Below are 20501 nucleotides of genomic sequence, written 5' to 3'. Positions count from 1 at the left end.
GACAAGTTGTATCAAACAATTTTGTCCTATTGTTTTTCAGGTGGACGACCTCTTACTGATTGAAGAGAAGATTGACTTGGAGGTTCGTTCTCTGGAGACCTGTATGTTTGACCACAAGACCTTCTCCGACATCCTGAACCGTGTGCAGAAAGCCGTGGATGACCTTAACCTCCATTCTTATTCCAATTTGCCCATCTGGGTCAACAAGCTTGACATTGAGGTCTGTACTGAAAGTTACATATTGTTCTGTAACTGATATAAAGTAATAGAAATACTTGGAATGTTTTGGTGTATAGTTGAACCTTTGTTTTGTTTTATAGGGTGCTTGTTGCTATGTTATTAAAATGAATGTTCTTTTAGATTGAGCGTATCCTGGGAGTGCGTCTTCAGGCTGGTCTTAAGGCTTGGACTCAGGTCCTCCGTGGCCAGGTAGAAGACAAAGCTGATGTGGACATGGACACAGAGGCTCCACAAGTCAGCCACAAACCAGGAGGGGAGCCCAAAATCAAGGTGAGAGTTGTGAAGTGGTACTGTGTTGCTTTGTCACGCTTTTCAAATGTTGATACACTTCTTTTAACATCTTGGAAAACCATGAATATCTAAGCACAGCTTGCTGTTTTATTATTATTTCTTTATTCTTAGAATGTGGTCCATGAGCTGAGGATCACTAACCAGGTGATCTACTTGAACCCACCAATTGAAGACTGTCGCTACAAGCTCTACCAGGAGATGTTTGCTTGGAAGATGGTTATACTTTCTCTGCCCAGGATCCAGAGTCAGAGATACCAGGTAGCCATCTTAAAACAGTTGTTGTTTGCACTGGTGAATATCTGGTGTAGGTGATCATGTAATGTAAAACCACTTTTTAGACAAAATGTCTTTATTTTACTCATGCAGGAATGATATTTGATGGTTTGGCCTATTGTACTTTGTACTGTTTTTATTTAAGCCACTCTGTCCCTCCTTGTTAGGTGGGTGTTCACTACGAGCTTTCAGAGGAGGAAAAGTTCTACCGTAATGCCCTCACACGGATGCCTGATGGACCTGCGGCCTTAGAGGAGGCCTACAATGCTGTGGAAGACATCGTCAATGAGGTGGAGCAGTATGTTAAGGTAAGGGGCACCTATTTTAAAATAAAACATTACCTTACAAATTGATTGCTATTGATTATTTATTTTTTATTGTTTGTCTTTAGCTTTTATGACTCTTCGGACATACAGGATATACATGGTTATTTGACTGTTTATATGCTTTATTTTTGTTACTGCTGTTCAGGTTTGGCTGCAGTACCAGTGCTTGTGGGACATGCAAGCTGAAAACATTTACAACCGTCTTGGTGAAGACCTCACAAAGTGGCAAGCCCTGCTGGTCCAGATCCGCAAAGCTAGGGGAACCTTTGACAATGCTGAGACTCGAAAAGAGTTTGGACCAGTGGTCATCGACTATGGCAAGGTAGTAATGACTGATGGTTCGTGGTGTTGTGTTCAAGTAGGAGGAGGAGAAATACATTTCCACATTAAAACTTCCCTTATTTGTTTTGTGCAGTTGTATTTTTGACAATCCAGAACCCCCATGTGTTCGTATACATTAAATTTTCATATTTCTATCTGATAACAGGTCCAGTCTAAGGTGAACTTGAAGTATGACTCCTGGCACAAGGAGGTTCTCAGCAAGTTTGGTCAGATGCTGGGACAGAACATGCAGGACTTCCATGCTCAGATCTCCAAGGTAACGTATGGTTTTACCAACATAGTTGCATGGATCACTTACACACAGGGTAATAGTTATTCAGGACAGATGACTCATGCTTTGCTGTTCCTCATCAGTCCCGTCAAGATCTCGAACAACATTCTGTGGACACGGCTAGTACTTCAGATGCTGTCAACTTCATAACATATGTCCAGACTCTGAAGCGAAAGATCAAACAGTTTGAGAAAAATGTGGATGTAAGTACTCCAAACTATGTTTTTTGTTTTTAAAATCAGTTAAATTAAAATCATTTTCTAATCACAATCTCCCTCCTTTTTACCCGTAGTTATTCCGTAACGGACAGCGTTTGCTGGAGAAGCAGAGATTTCAGTTCCCTCCTTCTTGGCTCTACATTGACAACATTGAAGGCGAATGGGGTGCGTTCAGTGACATAATGAAGCGCAAGGACACCGCTATCCAGCAGCAAGTGGCCAACCTGCAGATGAAGATTGTCCAAGAGGACAAAGCTGTGGAAAACCGCACCACTGACTTGCTTAATGACTGGGAGAAGACCAAACCAGTTGCTGTAAGAAATATTTATCTTAATAAATTTAGTTTTCTATTTATAGCACATTTAATGCTAGATGTGGTTAATATTTTTAGATGCATAACGTTGGGTTACTTAACGTAATCCCTGGTTCTTTGATAACAGAGTGAGGTGTTTCACTATGGGAATCGCCTCGGCGTGACCAACTACGGAAGCTCCAATGACACCACGTCTGTCTATGACAGACCTGTCGAGCCGTGCTCAGGGCTCCGCCCCCTCATACTAACACGGCCGACCAGCTCCTCCTAACTCATTCTAAGCAGATTTCTTTCCGTGCCTAAGCAAGGAGGGAAGTGTTGGTGAAACACCTCACTCTGTTATCAAAGAACCAGGGATTACGTTAAGTAACCCAACGTTCTTTTTCTAACTTCGCTCGGTGTTTCACTATGGGAGATATGGCCCACTCCCGGATTGCGCCAGCTCCCGAAGCTACTCTCCAGTGCTACTCCAGGATCTCAGGTCGAACCTGAGGCACCAGAATCCAGCACTGTCTGAGCCAGGGATGACTGTGCAACGTCCAGCCGATAAAACCGGACAAACGTGTGCGGCGTAGCCCAGCTTGCTGCCGCACAAATATCCTGGACTGATACACCTCTGAACAACGCCCAGGATGTGGCCACACCCCTAGTGGAGTGTGCTCGGAGCCCCGGAGGGGCCTGCAAGCCCTTACAGTTATAAGCCAGAGCTAAGGCCTCTACAATCCAATGAGCTAGCCTCTGGCGTGACACGGGCCTGCCCTTGTGAGGGGAGGCCCAGGAAACAAACAGCTGATCCGACTTCCTGAATCCAGCTGTTCTGTCAACATAAGTCCCCAAGGCCCGGACAGGGCACAAAGTGTTCAACCTCTGCTCCCTCTCTGAAGAGAATGGAGGGGGGTGAAAAGCTAGGAGCTCTACTGTAGAGCACCTGTATGACGTTTCCAATACTTTAGGGACAAAGGCTGGGTTAGGCCTCAGGAGTGCTTTAGTGAGTCCCGGGGCCAGCTGTAGACAAGAGGGGTGAATAGACAGAGCCTGTAATTCACTAACTCGCTTGGCTGTGGTTAGAGCCAACAGCAGAGTGGTTTTAAGAGAGAGAAACTTCAACCCCACTGCCCCAATAGGCTCAAAGGGGTGGTGGGAGAGGGCGTCTAAAACGACTGACAGATCCCATAAAGGGACCAGTGGTCTAGAAACTGGGAGCGTTCGACGCGCCCCTCTCATGAAGCGACATACAAGGGGGTGCTGCCCGGCAGGTTTATCACCAAACCCCACGTGGCAGGCTGAAATAGCTGCTAAATAGACCTTTATAGTGGAAAAAGCCTTCCTTTTGTCCAGCAAGTCTTGAAGAAAGCACAACAGCTCCACCACTGAACACTGAAAAGGGATAATCTGCTTTTCATGGCACCACTCTTCAAAAACACGCCATTTACTGCTGTAAACGGAACGAGTGGAGGAGGCTCTGGCATTCTGAATGGTTTCAATAACCTTCGGAGGCATGCCTGCTGCCTTCAAATTCCACCTTTCACGGGCCAGGCCCAGAGAGCAACCTGGTCTGGATGGGGATGGTATATCTCCCCCCGTGCCTGAGACAGAAGGTCCCTGCGGATGGGGAGTGGCCATGGCTCGTCCACCAGAAGCTGGACGATTTCTGCTATCCAGTGTTTGGATGGCCACCGTGGAGCTATTAAAATCAGTGACAGCCCCTGATCCCTCACTCTGATCAGTGTTGGGGAGATCAGGCTGAGGGGAGGGAAAGCATACAGCAGAGTTTTTGGCCATGGATGGGCCAGCGCATCCACGCCCAGTGGTGCATGTGCGTCTGACAGGGAGAAAAACAGAGGGCACTGTGTGTTTTCTCGCGAGGCGAAGAGATCTACGGCAGCCCGGCCGTATCTCTGCCAAATCTGCTCCACCACCTGTGGGTGAAGCCTCCATTCTCCGAACAGTGGATTTCCTCTGGACAGGAGGTCCGCCCCCCTGTTCAGAATCCCTGGCACGTGAGTTGCCCGAAGGGAGAGGAGCCGAGTGCTGCTCCACATAATTATTTCCCTGGCTAGCCTGTGTAGCTGCCGGGAACGGGTGCCGCCCTGGCGGTTGATATAAGCAACTACAGTGGAGTTGTCTGTTTTCACTAAAACATGTTGACCCCGGAGATACGGCAGAAAATGCCGCAAGGCTAGGAGCACCGCGCGGAGCTCCAGCACATTTATGTGATTCAGAGCGAGTCTCTGTGACCAAACGCCATTCACTGCTCTGCCCATCATAGTTGCACCCCAACCTGACAGGGATGCATCTGTGGTCAGGGTCACCCTGGATGATACTGCCCCGAGAGGTACCCCCGCCGCGAGAGCTGTCGGGCTCCTCCACGGCCGGAGAGCCGCGATACACGGCTGCGTTATTTTTACACCACGATTGAGATGTCGGCGAGGGCACAGCTGCAGAGAAGCGACCCACCGCTGAAAATCTCTCATCATAAGCAGCCCCAAATGTACCACCGATATCACCGAGGCCATGAGGCCGAGGAGGCGGAGACAGAGTCGGAACCGCACGACTTTCCCCAGCTGAAAACGGGAAAGACAGTGAGTGAAGGATGCGATCCTCCGCTCTGAAAGTGCGATACGATAAGAGACTGAGTCTATTCTGAGCCCCAGATACTCTGAAAACTGTGCGGGTTCCAAGTGGCTCTTTTCCAGGTTGATTGTGAACCCAAGCTCCGTGAGGTGCTTCACTACCACCTCGGAGTCTTTGATCGCCTGCTCGCGCGATCGTGAGCATATTAGATAATCGTCTATGTAAGAGAATATTCTGATGCCGCTGTTCCTTAACGGAGACAGCGCTGCCTCCACACATTTGCTGAACACCCTTGGAGCTAAGGATAGCCCGAATGGGATAGTTTGAAACTCGTACGCTACGCTCTGATAAGCGAACCTGAGATATTTCCTGTGTGGAGGATAAATGGCGATGTGGAAATATGCGTCTGATAGGTCGATTGTAACAAACCAATCGCCTGTGTGAATTGAGCGACAAAGCGTCTTGTGTGTGAGCATTCTGAACGTGTACTTTCTCAAATGCTTGTTTAACACACGTAGATCCAGAATAGGACGGAGCGACGTTCCGTCCTTTTTTGGGATGAGGAAATAGCGGGAGTAAAAACCCTGCTGAACTTCTTCGCTCGGAACCGCTCCGATCGCCTGTTTGTGTAACAGGGAGGATATTTCCTCCTCCAGCACATTCGCTGAATCGCGACTGGCCACAGAAGCTAACACTCCGCCGAATCTCGGTGGTTTTGCCGCAAACTGTAGTCTGTAACCATGGGAAATGGTTGACAAGACCCAGGGATGAACTGCGCATGCGCGCCACCGCTCCAGCCGCGCTGCGAGCGGGCCTTTGAAGACGCGGTAGCGTGACGTCACCCCTGTCTCCCGGAAGGAGTTGGGGCTCTCCCCCTCGGGAAGAGCGTGAGCTCCCCCCGCTGGGAACAAAGACAAACTGCAGTAGTTTTCTTTTGTTTTTATTTTGAAACTGGGGGGACATTCTGCCCTTGGCAAACTGCCTGGCTGCAGAAATGCACGTTTTATTTCTTTTGTTACCCCCAAACCACAGTGAAGTGTCTGATGACTCTGGGCAGTGCTTGGTGACACAGACAGAGTGCTTAGAAGTGTTTGGTGACACTGCGCCATTTGTCCACAAGTCTGTCCTCCCTGAACTGGAGGAGGAGACTGAAAGGGTGCTCCTGGTGAACTGGAAACTTCCAGAGACCCTGAACTTTGGAGTGATTTGGTTACCCCTTCTAACACCTTCCTTCTCTTTGGGGAAGAAAAGAGGGGAGACACAGAATGCTGCAGGTGTGCTAGGCTGACCGCTTCTTTTTCCCTTCTCCGGGGTGTGACGGCTTGTTCTTTGCAGCAACTGCTGCAAAGGAATGCTTGCCCCAAGGTCTTCGGTTCTCTACCTTGGCCTGGTGGGCACCCTGCTGGCCTCCTGCTCCTCTCTGCATTCTGACCCCACTCTGTCTCCCTCTCACAGCTGCCGCCGTTGCTGCAAAGCCAGCTCTTGGCACCTGCTGGGGCTGAGAGTTAGGTTTTCTGGGTAAGCAGAGGTTGAATGCTTCTCCCTCCTGCTTTCTGCGGGTGCTTGTTTCTCTCATTCTCTCCAGGGCTGGGCCAAAGAGACCCTTGGTTGGGTCATAGGCTGCATCCATGACCTCAACCTTCTGAGCATCACCTAGGCCTGACAGGTTTAGCCACAAGGCTCTCTCACCCGAGACTGCAAGGCCCATAACGCGGCCACACCCTTGGACTGCTCCCCTGGAGGAGCGAAGAATGAGATCATTAACCACGCAGATTTCATCCCAGAGGGCTGGGTTCGGGGAACCCGAGTCAAGCTGACGGCCCATGTCTTCCAGAATTTCTGCCTGATATGCTGATAGCAGTGTGACTGCATTAAGCGAGCATACTGACTGTGCAGCATATTTGTACGTCCTTTGATAAATAGATGCCGTGAGGCGATCTATCTTGTTGGGCAAAGAAATGCTAGAAGAAGCTGAGATTGCCCTGCGGTTAGGGTGAAGGTGATAAGCCACTGAAGGCTCCACTGCTGGGGGTTCGGTCAGCCCCAGTTCACCCATCCCCTGGATCTCAAGCTTAGAGCAGCCCTTGGTCGGAAGCTTGCTTTTAAAAGGGCTTGACCAATACCGACTCATTTCCTTCATGCAGGCCGGGACTGCTGGCAGAAGCTGCTTCGATGGCGGCAAGGCTGGTGGGAGCCTCTTGCCGTCATACAGGTCGCGTTCTGCCCCTTCGGCATCCTGGGCGGCTGGCCATGGGATGCCTAGCTTGGCAGCAGCCCGTTTGCAGACCTCGTACAAATTGCTGTCCACCAGGGGTGCAACTTCAGCCCCACTCGGTGGCCTGGACTGCTGGGGAGGAAAGGTAGAGTCATCCTCCTGTTCCTCATCCATGTCCTCCAGGTCGAGGAGGTCGGAGTCGGCATCGCCCTCCGCGTCCTCGCCACCCGGCTCGCCCACGTTTTGATCGAGGAGGTCCTCGAACGATGGGGGCATGAGCGGGGACTCTTCTTCCATCATGTCCGCCCAGCTTGTGGAGGCTCGCGGATGACAGATATCGCTCGTAGCAGTAGCCGCCGACAGGCAGGGGTCCTGACTGTTTGTTACTGCTACTCTCAGCCTCCTTTCCAGGACTTTCTCTGGCATCAAAGCACAGTGTGGGCATCCCTGAGGGTCCGCCAGTGAAGCCTGAGCATGCTTGGCACCCATACAGACGATGCACATTGGATGAGGGTCCCTGCCCGAGATGGTGGCACCGCATGATGCGGGGCACGGGCGGGATGCAGCCTCTTTAGCCTTCGGCTCCGACCTTTTGGCGGGAGTAGGAGCCGTAGACATGGTTAGCGGAAAGGGGTGAGACTAGGCTACACCAGGCTCGTCTCGACACGTTAGCCCACAAGTAGCTAGGACTAGCAGCGGGTGTTAAATCCGATCTAGTCGCGGCGGGAGTCAGCTCGTCGTGACACGTTAGCTGTACTCCGCTAGCCAATATCGTTAGCAACTTAATGCTAACCGAACCCTAGGTCGACCAACAAGCTAATGCTAGTGAGACGCTAATGCGGTTCGTGGCCTGCTAACAAGTTAATGCTAGCCGGACACTGAACGAACAGCTCGCCGTAACGCGTTAGCCCGAGTCACACAACGTCGGCTACCTCGCTAACTAAAACCAGGAACCGCTGGGACAGCTCGCCTGACGCGGTTGCTGTTCCACAGTGCAACTCTAAGTACACTTCTTTCGAAGGACTTACTCAGCACGATCCAAACTGGAACCGGAAAACTGCGTTCGGCGACGTACTCCTACACGGGACGCCTGAGAACTGTTAAGCAGCTAATCAAGTTAGCCTGGATGCGCTGAGGGAGCTCAAAGTAGTTTCTCACGGGAAGAAAGCGAGAATGAGTTAGGAGGAGCTGGTCGGCCGTGTTAGTATGAGGGGGCGGAGCCCTGAGCACGGCTCGACAGGTCTGTCATAGACAGACGTGGTGTCATTGGAGCTTCCGTAGTTGGTCACGCCGAGGCGATTCCCATAGTGAAACACCGAGCGAAGTTAGAAAAAGAACTTAATGATACCTTAAGTTATAAAGAAATGGCAGATAAATCTGACTTTATTTTTTTTTATTTTTTTAAAAATGTCTGATCTGTTCCCTTAGGGTAACCTGCGTCCTGAAGAGGCCCTTCAGTCTCTGACCATCTATGAAGGCAACTTTGGTCGTCTGAAGGTTGAAAGGGAGAAGTGTGCCCGTGCCAAAGAGGCCCTGGAGCTTACTGATACTGGTCTGCTCAGTGGCAGTGAGGAGAGAGTGCAGGTAATGCCAGCGCACATTTACATAAATGGTTAAATTACAAAATGATAAATGTAAAATTCATTCATACTGTTTTCTGGCTGTATTTCATTATCCATAAACTAAAAATTAAACCATTAACTGAACATTTTGAACCATTTCTGTCTTTGTGGTGACCTGTAGGTGGCGCTGGAGGAGCTGCATGACCTGAAAGAGGTGTGGTCTGAACTGTCGAAGATCTGGGAGCAGATTGACCAAATGAAAGAGCAGCCATGGGTTTCTGTACAACCACGCAAGGTACCAAAAGCAGCGCAAACATTTAGATTAAATCCCTGTGCCATTCTGTATGATCCTTAAATTCTTCACAGAATATAACATTAGTTTATTTATTTGTACATGTAGCTCCGTCAGAGTCTTGATGCACTTCTGAACCAGCTGAAGAACTTCCAAGCAAGGCTGAGGCAGTATGCTTCATACGAGTACGTACAGAGGATGCTTAAAGGTTACTTGAAGGTCAGTAAACTAGTTTCACTCAAACTAATCAAATGTTCTAACTTACACGACAAATTTGCATTTTACATTTCCTGTGGTTTCCTTTTCACTGCAGGTCAACATGTTGGTGATTGAGCTTAAATCAGAGGCTCTGAAGGACCGCCACTGGAAGCAGCTGATGAAGCGCTTGCATGTGAACTGGGTCCTGTCAGAGCTGACTCTTGGACAGATTTGGGATGTGGATTTGCAGAAGAATGAGATGGTGGTGAAGGATGTTCTTCTGGTAGCCCAGGGAGAAATGGCTTTGGAGGAGTTCCTGAAACAGGTAAAGAAGATTTGCGAGAGATGGGCAGTTATAGCCTACATCATTAGAAATAGCTCTGTGGTTTGTTATGCTATAATTGTACTTATGCTTCTTTTGGTTTTCAGATCCGTGAAGTGTGGAACTCCTACGAGCTTGACCTGGTGAACTACCAGAACAAGTGCCGTCTGATTAGAGGTTGGGATGACCTCTTCAACAAGGTCAAAGAACATATCAACAGTGTGTCCGCCATGAAGTTGTCTCCTTACTACAAGGTAAACAGAACTATACGTTTAGTTTATTAAGGTGGCAGTTGAGCTTTTTTTTTTTTTTTCCTCTATATTTCAGCCAGTCAGGATGGCATACATCAGTACCATGTTTTTCTTTCCGTTTTCTCCCAGGTGTTTGAAGAAGATGCCCTGAGCTGGGAAGACAAGCTGAATCGAATCATGGCTCTGTTTGATGTCTGGATTGATGTGCAGCGACGCTGGGTCTATCTGGAAGGTATCTTTACAGGCAGTGCTGACATCAAACATCTTCTGCCTGTAGAAACCCAGAGATTCCAGAGGTAAGTCCTTCTAAATGCTGCCAAATCGTGTCAGCATTTTAAAAATATTAAAAAAATAAAAAAAAATAAAATATATATATATATATATATATATATATATAAAAATAAATATAAGTAAGCTTTAAGAATCATAACCTGATTTATTTGGCGCACTCATGTTTAGTCCCCATTTCCTTCCTTAAAAATATTTTCTACTAACTTCTTGTGTAATCTGTCTCTGTCTTTTTCCAGTATCAGCACTGAGTTCTTGGCACTGATGAAGAAGGTGACAAAGTCTCCTCTGGTGATGGATGTCCTGAACATACAGGGAGTGCAGAGGTCCCTGGAGCGACTGGCTGATCTTCTTGGAAAAATCCAGAAAGCCCTTGGCGAATACCTGGAGAGAGAAAGATCCTCATTCCCCAGGTATGAAGGGCATACTAAAGCTGAGCTAACAGAAGGAGGAATGTGTAACATGTCTTCAAATGCATTTTAAAAGTGAAAGAGTGTATTGGATATTTTGAATGCATTTATTAATACAATGATTTGATCAATTACTTTCGTGTTGTTGGCAGGTTCTACTTTGTGGGAGACGAGGACCTGCTTGAGATAATTGGCAACAGCAAGAACGTGGCCAAACTCCAGAAGCACTTCAAAAAGATGTTTGCTGGTGTCTCTAGCATCCTCCTCAATGAGGACAACACTGAGGTGCTGGGAATCTCATCACGTGAGGGTGAAGAGATTATCTACAAGACACCAGTCTCCATCACAGAGCACCCGAAGATAAATGAGTGGCTGACACTGGTGGAGAAGGAGATGAGGGTGACCTTGGCCAAACTGCTGGCAGAGTCTGTCACAGAGGTCACTACTTTTAACAAGGGCACAGCCATTGACCTGAGCCAATACATCAACTGGATTGATCGCTACCAGGTTGGGATTTAAATAATTAATTCCATACTGTTTTAATTTCGAAACACTCTTGAAATCTGGAACTGTGTTAATGTCGCCTTATCTTTATTCTCGTTTCACAGGCCCAGCTGGTGGTCCTGTCCGCCCAGATTGCCTGGTCTGAGAACATCGAGTCTGCCTTGACCACCATCTCTGGTGGTGGGGACATGACGCCGCTGCAGGGAGTTCTGTCGAATGTGGAAGCCACACTCAACGTGTTGGCTGACACTGTGCTGATGGAGCAGCCTCCAATCCGCAGGAGGAAACTGGAGCACCTGGTGAGTTTGGACATTTTTTTTTTTTTTTTTTAGATATTTGTGAAAAATTGTTGTTGGATAAAAATTGTCTAAAATCCATTTCACTCTCCATTCTTAGATCACAGAGCTGGTGCACCAGCGTGATGTGACCAGGACTCTGATCAAGAACAAGATCGACAACCCCAAGTCCTTTGAGTGGCTCAGCCAGATGCGCTTCTACTTTGATCCCAAGCAGACAGATGTCCTGCAGCAGCTGTCCATTCAGATGGCTAATGCCAAGTTCAACTATGGCTTTGAGTACCTGGGTGTCCAGGACAAACTTGTTCAGACCCCACTGACTGACCGTTGCTATCTCACCATGACCCAGGCCCTGGAGGCTCGCCTTGGTGGATCTCCATTTGGTATGGAACTACTATTTAACTTTTTGTTTTACAACATGGCAAAGAGGGAAACAACCCCCCAACCTTGACTGAATTTGCCCTTTATCTAGGTCCTGCTGGCACTGGGAAGACTGAATCAGTGAAAGCCCTCGGTCACCAGCTTGGACGTTTTGTCCTGGTCTTCAACTGTGACGAGACTTTTGACTTCCAGGTAAATTTATCATTTTAGCAATTTTATGACAGGACACCAGCATACCATCAGAGATTAAACACTGTGCTCTGTTATTGCTTATTAATTCAGTGATCATTTTTCGTTTTCTTCTTCAGGCCATGGGCCGTATCTTCGTGGGTCTGTGCCAGGTAGGAGCCTGGGGCTGCTTCGATGAGTTCAACCGTCTGGAAGAGAGAATGCTGTCGGCCGTCTCCCAGCAGGTCCAATACATCCAGGTCGCCTTGAGGGAGCACAGCAACCCCAACAGAGACAGAAGTATGCATAATATTTGTGAAAGATGGCTGTCCTTTTAATGAGAAATATCCAGACTTAGACATTTGTGAGAATAAAACGCAGCAAAACAAATATTCTTCAACACTTCATGCTGCTGAGGAAAAATATCACCAGAATATGCCACTATATTCATCACCAGTGATTAGGTTTTTCCAGGGGAGTGTATTATAAGTAAGTCTTTTTTCCTTCTTTTTCCTTTTGGTCACTTTCCTAGGCGTACCTGTCACTACAGAGCTCCTGAACAAGCAGGTCAAGGTGAGCCCAGACATGGCCATCTTCATCACCATGAACCCTGGCTATGCTGGCCGTTCCAACCTGCCTGACAATCTGAAGAAGCTCTTCCGTAGCTTGGCCATGACCAAGCCTGACCGCCAGCTCATTGCACAGGTCATGCTCTACTCTCAAGGTTTCCGAACAGCTGAGACCCTTGCCAAGAAGATTGTGCCCTTCTTCAAGTATGTATTGTTTTAGTTAGTAACTTTGACAGGACTTTAAGTCAGAGGTATGACAACTTAATCTTTTGCTTCTTTAAAGACTGTGCGACGAGCAGCTCTCCTCCCAGAGCCATTACGACTTCGGTCTCCGAGCACTCAAGAGCGTGCTGATCAGTGCTGGCAATGTCAAGCGTGAGCGAATCCAGAAAATCAAGAGAGAGAAGCTTGAGCGTGGAGAGGTTGTTGATGAGAATGAGATTGCAGAGAACCTTCCAGAACAGGAGGTATGTAAAGGAGATTCTTGGACATGGAGGTCACGTTTATTCAGGGCAGAGTTTTTGCAAGTATAACAAACTTATTTTAGAAAATGAGTTGTTTTACTCAGTCTGTCTCTCATTTTTTTTTTTTTTTTTTTTTTTTTTTTAGATCCTGATCCAGAGTGTGTGTGAGACCATGGTTCCCAAGCTGGTGGCAGAAGACATCCCTCTGCTGTTCAGCCTGCTGTCGGACGTCTTCCCTGGAGTTCAGTACCATAGGGGAGAGATGACTGCTCTGAGGGAGGAGCTGAAGAAGGTCTGCGGAGAGATGTACCTCACTTATGGAGATGGGGACGATGTAGGCAGCATGTGGGTAGAGAAGGTATGGAACTGATATACTTTAGTTCAATGGGCTTTAAACATTTTCCTGTTATAAGATTCACATATACTGACATTTAACTTGTCGTTCAACCTTTTCCAGGTGCTCCAGCTGTACCAGATCACACAGATCAACCACGGTTTGATGATGGTGGGACCTTCAGGAAGTGGGAAGACCATGGCATGGAGAGTGCTGCTCAAGGCCCTGGAAAGGTTGGAGGGTGTGGAGGGCGTGGCCCACATTATCGATCCCAAGGCCATCAGCAAAGACCACCTGTACGGAACCCTGGACCCCAACACTCGTGAATGGACTGATGGCTTGTTCACACACATCCTCAGGAAGTGAGTTCTGTAATAATTGAGTAATTACACATCTTCCAAGCCAGTCTAATTGTTGTAATTAATTTCTTTTAATCTTTAAATGAACGATTTCTTTCAATTTCAGGATCATTGACAATGTCCGAGGTGAACTACAGAAGCGTCAGTGGATCATCTTTGATGGCGACGTTGACCCAGAGTGGGTTGAAAATCTGAACTCTGTTCTGGATGACAACAAGCTGCTCACCCTGCCCAATGGAGAGCGTCTCAGCTTGCCACCAAATGTAAGAGCATGGCAGTTTATACACAAATGTCTTTTTCTCTTTTCTTAATGAAGTCTGTCCTGGAGACTTCATTAAGTATTCAACCCAAATTATTCTTTTTCTGTCCAGGTGCGTGTGATGTTCGAAGTGCAGGATCTGAAGTATGCCACCCTAGCCACTGTGTCCCGGTGTGGTATGGTCTGGTTCAGTGAGGATGTTCTCAGCACTGACATGATCTTCAACAACTTCCTGGCTCGCATTCGCAGCATCCCATTGGATGAGGGAGAGGATGAAGCTCAGCGGAAGAGGATAGGCACAGAGGATGAGGACGAGGCTGCTTCACCAATGCTGCAGGTAAATCTAGAGAAGAACACATGCTGTATTTAAAAACAAACAAAAAAAACCCACTCTAATGCTGTCCCCACTTTCTGCTTTAAACTAGATCCAGAGAGATGCTGCATCGGTCCTTCAGCCGTACTTTACCTCCACTGGCCTCGTGATCAAGGCCTTGGAGCATGCCTCGAAGATGGAACACATCATGGATTTCACCCGCATGCGATGTTTGGGCTCACTGTTCTCAATGTTGCACCAGGCCTGCCGTAATGTGGCTCTGTACAACAACAACCACCCTGACTTCCCCATGCCCATTGATCAGCTGGAGAAGTACATGCAGGTAATGTTCTCCTTATTCTTGCTCTGTAATGAAAGAAGTATAAATGCTGAGGTGTTGCATCAACATGATTACTGTGCTTTCCTAAAACTAATTGTTTTCATGGAATTTCTTTGCAGAGGTATTTGATCTACGCTGTGCTCTGGTCCTTCTCTGGTGATGGAAGGTTGAAGATGAGGGCAGAGCTTGGGGAGTATATCCGTCGCATCACTACTGTGCCACTACCCACTGCACCCAATGTTCCCATCATTGATTATGAGGTACATCCTTTCTTTGTCAAAGAGTTGCTGCTGCTATTAATTCCCTATATCCACTTTTTAAAAGATTAATTATTATGTTTTTATTTGTGTTTAGGTGTGCATCTCAGGGGAGTGGCAATCCTGGCAGGGCAAAGTGCCCCAGATTGAAGTGGAAACCCACAAGGTGGCATCCCCAGATGTTGTTGTTCCTACCCTGGACACTGTTCGCCATGAAGCTTTGCTTTACACATGGCTGGCCGAGCACAAACCACTGGTGCTGTGTGGACCACCTGGCTCTGGAAAGACCATGACCCTGTTCAGTGCCCTCAGGGCTTTGCCTGATATGGAGGTACTGGGCTATGAAATCATTTTCACATTAATTGTCTGATCTTTGAAATATTCACAATCGGTTCTAATCAGATATTGGCATTATTGTTGTAACTAAGCTGTTCCCCTCTAATAGCCAAAATGTCTACTGCTGCTTTCTACCAGGTTGTTGGTTTGAACTTCTCCAGTGCCACCACCCCAGAACTGCTGCTGAAGACGTTTGACCACTACTGCGAGTACCGGCGGACTCCAAATGGTGTGGTCCTCGCCCCTGTCCAGCTGGGGAAGTGGCTGGTGTTGTTCTGCGACGAGATCAATCTGCCAGACATGGACAAGTACGGCACACAGAGAGTTATCTCTTTCATCAGACAGGTATGACAAAATGAATTCTGTGTTAAGCCCTTAGTATTTTTAAGTATGTCTAAGCACTTTATTTAAGTCATTGCTGCATCAAATTGGGATCCTATGTCTGTGCAGATGGTGGAACATGGAGGCTTCTACCGCACCTCAGACCAGACTTGGGTCAAACTGGAGAGGATTCAATTTGTTGGAGCCTGTAATCCTCCCACTGACCCTGGCAGAAAGCCTCTCACACACAGGTACAGCACTCAGACTGAACATCTGATTAGAACTGTAGTATAATTAATGTTTAATGCAAAAGGCAGGCTCTAACAGTGGTCATATTACCACATAATCTTTCTAGGTTCCTGCGCCATGTCCCTGTGGTGTATGTGGACTATCCAGGCCCAGCCTCCCTTACCCAGATTTATGGAACCTTTAACCGTGCCATGCTGCGCCTTATCCCCTCTCTGCGAACCTACGCTGAACCTCTTACAGCCGCTATGGTTGAGTTCTACACCATGTCTCAGGTAAAGATAATTACATTTCTCTTAATATGCATGTTTTATTGGAGACTTTTTTTCATATAAATAAAATATTGAATATTATTCTTTTTTCCACTTCAGGAGCGCTTCACCCAGGACACACAACCCCACTACATCTACTCTCCCAGAGAGATGACCCGCTGGGTAAGGGGTATCTTCGAGGCCCTGCGGCCACTTGAGACTCTTCCTGTAGAAGGGCTCATCCGCATCTGGGCCCACGAAGCCCTTCGTCTCTTCCAGGATAGGTGGGTGCTCACTGATGTGAGGCTAATTGTGCTTGCTCTGCATCAGCTATAAAGTGTAACATTTTTGATAGTAACATTTAAAATGTGATCATATCTGATTGTGTCATTCAGGCTTGTAGGTGATGAAGAGAGAAGGTGGACAGATGAAAACATTGACACGGTCGCTCTCAAACACTTCCCCAACATTGATAAGGAGAAGGCTCTCAACAGGCCTATCCTCTACAGTAACTGGCTCTCCAAGGTACATTAGAAATATGATGGCCAAACTCTGATCCTGCTGCTGTTAAATTACTAAAGAGTTGTAAGAATTGACTTCATCATTAATGGCTCTAGTAAGAATTTTACTGAGTTGTTTGTGTTTTTGTGTATGTAGGATTACATCCCAGTGGAACAGGAGGAACTGAGAGACTACGTGAAGGCCCGTCTGAAGGTCTTCTATGAGGAGGAGCTGGATGTTCCTCTGGTGCTCTTTAATGAGGTTCTGGACCACGTCCTCAGAATTGACCGGTGAGTAAAGGCTTCTGAGCGTTGTCATTTCAGTGTTACTTTAATTATAAAAAATGACAAAAATAAATATTAATTTTGGATTACATTTTTAAAATCTTTATCCTTTGTTAGAATCTTCCGTCAGCCTCAGGGACATCTACTGTTAATTGGTGTGAGTGGAGCAGGAAAGACCACGCTGTCCCGCTTTGTAGCCTGGATGAACGGATTGAGCGTCTACCAGATTAAGGTAGATACAAGTAATTTGTAGTCATAGAACATTTCCCTGCCTTTTACATGGATTGTTGAGCGTGTTTTTGTGTTTTCAGGTACACAGGAAATACACTGGGGAGGACTTTGATGAAGACCTGCGTACTGTGCTGCGTCGCTCAGGTTGTAAGAACGAGAAGATCGCCTTCATCATGGATGAGTCCAATGTGCTGGATTCTGGTTTCCTTGAGAGAATGAACACACTTCTGGCCAATGGAGAGGTAACTTATAGCTAGTTTCCTATTTGTGGTGCTTTGCTCATTTGAGTGTAAAAAAGACAACACCGCCTCTAGTTTTCTGAGGGTAATGTATGTCCATTGTTTTCTGGCTTTTATTGTGTTAATGTTGTCCTTCTTTCTTTTTTTTAAATAGGTTCCTGGGCTGTTTGAGGGAGATGAGTATGCCACCTTGATGACTCAGTGTAAGGAAGGAGCCCAGAAAGAGGGTCTGATGCTTGACACACATGAGGAGCTGTACAAGTGGTTCACCAGCCAGGTTATCAGAAACCTTCACGTGGTTTTCACCATGAACCCCTCATCAGAGGGCCTGAAGGACAGAGCTGCCACATCTCCTGCCCTGTTCAACAGGTACAGACACTTAGAGTGGATGATTGTAATAAATGTGAGGAAAAAGAAAACTGCACTGAGTTTCCGTGTTCACTGAAAACATTCCTGTGTCAGGTGTGTGTTGAACTGGTTTGGAGACTGGTCCACAGAGGCCCTATATCAGGTGGGTAAGGAGTTCACCAGCAAAATGGATCTGGAGAAGCCCAACTACAAAGTGCCAGACTACATGCCCATCGTCTACGACAAACTGCCCCAGCCACCATCTCACCGAGAAGCTATCGTCAATGGCTGTGTGTTTGTACATCAGACTCTTCATCAGGTAGAGCTGTTTCCAGCAAATGAGCTACTTTATTGTTATTTTAACAGCAGTTGCAAATTTGCAAACGTTCTTAAATACAAATGATTGTAAAATTTTCTGAGACGTACATAAATAATACTTTTAACTTCTTTCAGGCAAACAACCGTCTGGCCAAGCGTGGCGGTCACACAATGGCCATTACTCCTCGTCACTACCTTGACTTCATCAATCAGTATGCCAACCTGTTCAATGAGAAACGCAGCGAGTTGGAGGAGCAGCAGATGCACCTCAACGTTGGTCTCCGCAAGATCAAGGAGACTGTGGATCAGGTGAAGTAGCCTTTTCGTTTCATGAAATCTTAAAAAGCCATCAGATTAGTTTCCCCAATGAAAATTTTGTCAGCTTGTTAGAAGTGCTTGTGTTTGTCTCCTTTCACAGGTGGAGGAACTTCGTCGTGACCTGAGAATTAAGAGCCAGGAGTTGGAGGCAAAGAATGCTGCTGCCAATGACAAGCTGAAGAAGATGGTGAAAGACCAGCAGGAGGCCGAGAAGAAAAAGGTAGGAAGGCTGAACTTTGAAATGACTAGTTTTTAAAGGCTTTAGACATTGTTGCTTAGGCCTGAAATTACGTGTTTAAGTGTTTAAGATTTTAATTTATTTACTCTGTCATTGTGATTCAAGGTGATGAGCCAGGAGATTCAGGAAGCTGTGTACAAGCAGCAGGAGGTGATTAAGGACAAACAGCTGAGTGTCAAACAGGATTTGGACCAAGTGGAGCCAGCTGTTATTGAGGCTCAGAATGGTACAGTGATTCTTGTTCATTTATTCATCAGTGTCTTTTAAAAAAAAATTACATTTAAGATTATTCTTTCAGTCATTTGATGTCATAAAACCAGCAGAGCCAGTGCAGCAGCACTTGGATTGTTATCTAGACTTTGTTAACATCTTCTGCTTACATCCTCCCATCATCATGCCCCCTTCCCTCATCATAAAACCTCATCCTTGCTCACCTGATGTTGATAGCTGTTAAGTCCATTAAGAAGCAGCACCTGGTGGAGGTGCGTTCCATGGCCAATCCACCCGCAGCGGTGAAGCTTGCTCTGGAGTCTATTTGTTTGCTCCTGGGAGAGAGCACAACGGACTGGAAGCAGATCCGTTCCATCATCATGAGGGAGAACTTCATCCCCACCATTGTTAACTTCTCTGCTGAAGAGATCAGGTGACATGAGAGAATCTTTGTTTGTAATTGTTTACTAAAAATTTCCCCTTCTGTCTCCCTCTCTCCCCCTCCTTCATGTTTTTCTGTCTTTGCCCCCCTGAACCTCTTTCCAAATTCTTCCCCCCAAACACTACTATTTGTATCTTGCAAACACATTCCTCCTTTCACTTAACTAGCCGTGAGTTCTATTAAGCGGCAGCACCTAGTAGAAGTACGGGCTATGACCAACCCCCCAGCTGCAGTCAAACTGGCCCTGGAGTCTATCTGCCTTATGCTGGGCGAGGAAAACCAATTGACTGGAAAAAAATCAGACAAGTTATTATCAGGGATAATTTCATCAGCAGCATAGTCAACTTTTCCTCTGAGGAAATGAGGTATATGTGTCAGTGTGTTTTGTTTTTGTTTTCTAATGGAAGCACAAATGCCATTTAATCAGTACAAGTGGCACCTGTGATTAGCAATCAGTGTTAATCTACTGGAACAACGTGTAATTGGCTGGTTTTAAATCTAAGAATAAGCTGATGGTAAAAACTACTGTGCTTGTGATTTCTTGCAGCCACAAATTGGTAGAAATTGTTCCCATCCCCAACTCCAAACCCAATTCAAAATAATCCTCCACACTGTTCCACAAGTTTGATTTTCTCAATGATTATTGACTGCAGAGTGCTGCTGTATTGTAAACTCCTTGGACTATTTCAACTATTTCCAGCGACTCCATCCGTGAGAAGATGAAGAAGAACTATCTCTCCAACCCAAGCTACAACTATGACCAAGTGAATAGGGCATCATTGGCCTGTGGACCCATGGTGAAATGGGCGATTGCTCAGGTAGAGAAGCCTGAACAATATGAAAATAAGGACTATAACTGGGTAATGAGGGTTTTCGTCTAATGTACACTTCTACCACTCTAGCTTAATTATGCTGACATGCTGAAGCGAGTGGAGCCTCTGCGTAATGAGCTGCAGAAGCTTGAGGATGATGCCACGGACAATAAGACGAAGGCAGAAGAGGTGGAGCAGATGATCAGAGACTTGGAGGCCAGCATTGCTCGGTACAAGGAGGAATACGCTGTCCTCATCTCTGAGGCCCAGGCCATCAAGGCTGATCTGGCAGCAGTCGAGGCAAAGGTAATTGTCCATAAAACATGCCTGGCTCTGTTCAGATCATCTGTTCAGGACTAAACGGAAGTTTCTTGGAGGAAAAAAAAAAACTCATTTATTATGTTCTTTACTCCAAGGTGAACCGCAGCACAAGCCCTGCTGAAGAGTCTGTCAGCAGAGAGAGACCGCTGGGGAGAAGACCAGTGAGACGTTCAAGAACCAGATGTCCACCATCGCAGGTGACTGTCTGCTTCTGCAGCATTCATCACGTATGCCGCTACTTTGAACAACAGATGAGGCAGAAACCTGTTCACTACATGGTCTCATCACCTGCAGCAGGCCAACATTCAGGTATTTCCTACTCCAATCCACATGTCCAGTCATTTTTGATCAACACGTCTCCAAAATGTCAGCCTCATTGTGATTACTAATATAACCATAGTCACCAGCAAGAGTGCTGTCAATAGATCAAATTTCAAGGTGCTCACTGACTTGAT

The 20501-nt window shown here is 46.8% G+C and overlaps 2 protein-coding genes across 2 annotated transcripts in view; one reads left to right on the top strand and one right to left on the bottom strand.

The window, feature by feature from the left end:
- The window catches only part of dync1h1 (dynein, cytoplasmic 1, heavy chain 1), a 32373-nt gene that overhangs the window by 4670 nt on the left and 7202 nt on the right, over window positions 1–20501 (top strand). The window contains 49 exon segments of the mRNA XM_085142930.1: window positions 41–220; window positions 361–510; window positions 643–789; window positions 972–1112; window positions 1276–1452; window positions 1618–1728; window positions 1827–1946; window positions 2036–2275; window positions 8492–8647; window positions 8807–8920; window positions 9026–9136; window positions 9231–9440; window positions 9545–9691; window positions 9818–9984; window positions 10216–10389; window positions 10539–10893; window positions 10995–11189; window positions 11287–11569; window positions 11659–11759; window positions 11876–12035; window positions 12268–12508; window positions 12588–12771; window positions 12914–13126; window positions 13226–13464; window positions 13568–13724; window positions 13833–14057; window positions 14146–14376; window positions 14493–14633; window positions 14728–14961; window positions 15105–15311; window positions 15417–15538; window positions 15643–15808; window positions 15905–16068; window positions 16180–16309; window positions 16442–16575; window positions 16687–16801; window positions 16881–17042; window positions 17194–17408; window positions 17502–17706; window positions 17841–18014; window positions 18124–18243; window positions 18367–18487; window positions 18709–18904; window positions 19614–19731; window positions 19816–20031; window positions 20142–20156; window positions 20158–20196; window positions 20198–20252; window positions 20255–20355. Of these exon segments, the coding sequence (XP_084999056.1) occupies window positions 41–220; window positions 361–510; window positions 643–789; window positions 972–1112; window positions 1276–1452; window positions 1618–1728; window positions 1827–1946; window positions 2036–2275; window positions 8492–8647; window positions 8807–8920; window positions 9026–9136; window positions 9231–9440; window positions 9545–9691; window positions 9818–9984; window positions 10216–10389; window positions 10539–10893; window positions 10995–11189; window positions 11287–11569; window positions 11659–11759; window positions 11876–12035; window positions 12268–12508; window positions 12588–12771; window positions 12914–13126; window positions 13226–13464; window positions 13568–13724; window positions 13833–14057; window positions 14146–14376; window positions 14493–14633; window positions 14728–14961; window positions 15105–15311; window positions 15417–15538; window positions 15643–15808; window positions 15905–16068; window positions 16180–16309; window positions 16442–16575; window positions 16687–16801; window positions 16881–17042; window positions 17194–17408; window positions 17502–17706; window positions 17841–18014; window positions 18124–18243; window positions 18367–18487; window positions 18709–18904; window positions 19614–19731; window positions 19816–20031; window positions 20142–20156; window positions 20158–20196; window positions 20198–20252; window positions 20255–20355 (8079 nt within the window).
- LOC146496244 (uncharacterized) lies at window positions 5954–8419 on the bottom strand. The gene has a single exon (XM_085142935.1). It carries the CDS (start codon window positions 7679–7681, stop codon window positions 6128–6130), a length of 1554 nt encoding a protein of 517 aa, XP_084999061.1. The 5' UTR covers window positions 7682–8419; the 3' UTR covers window positions 5954–6127.

The sequence above is a fragment of the Neolamprologus multifasciatus genome, chromosome 19, assembly GCF_963576455.1.
Source record: "Neolamprologus multifasciatus chromosome 19, fNeoMul1.2, whole genome shotgun sequence".
In the NCBI taxonomy this organism is placed as follows: Eukaryota; Metazoa; Chordata; class Actinopteri; order Cichliformes; family Cichlidae; genus Neolamprologus; species Neolamprologus multifasciatus.
Note: the sequence above shows the minus strand (reverse complement) of the source record. Positions and strands in the feature narration are given on the sequence as shown.

Bases quoted from the DNA above. Each gene is read 5' to 3' on its own strand.
- LOC146496244 (XM_085142935.1), bottom strand. From the start codon at position 7,681: ATGTCTACGGCTCCTACTCCCGCCAAAAGGTCGGAGCCGAAGGCTAAA.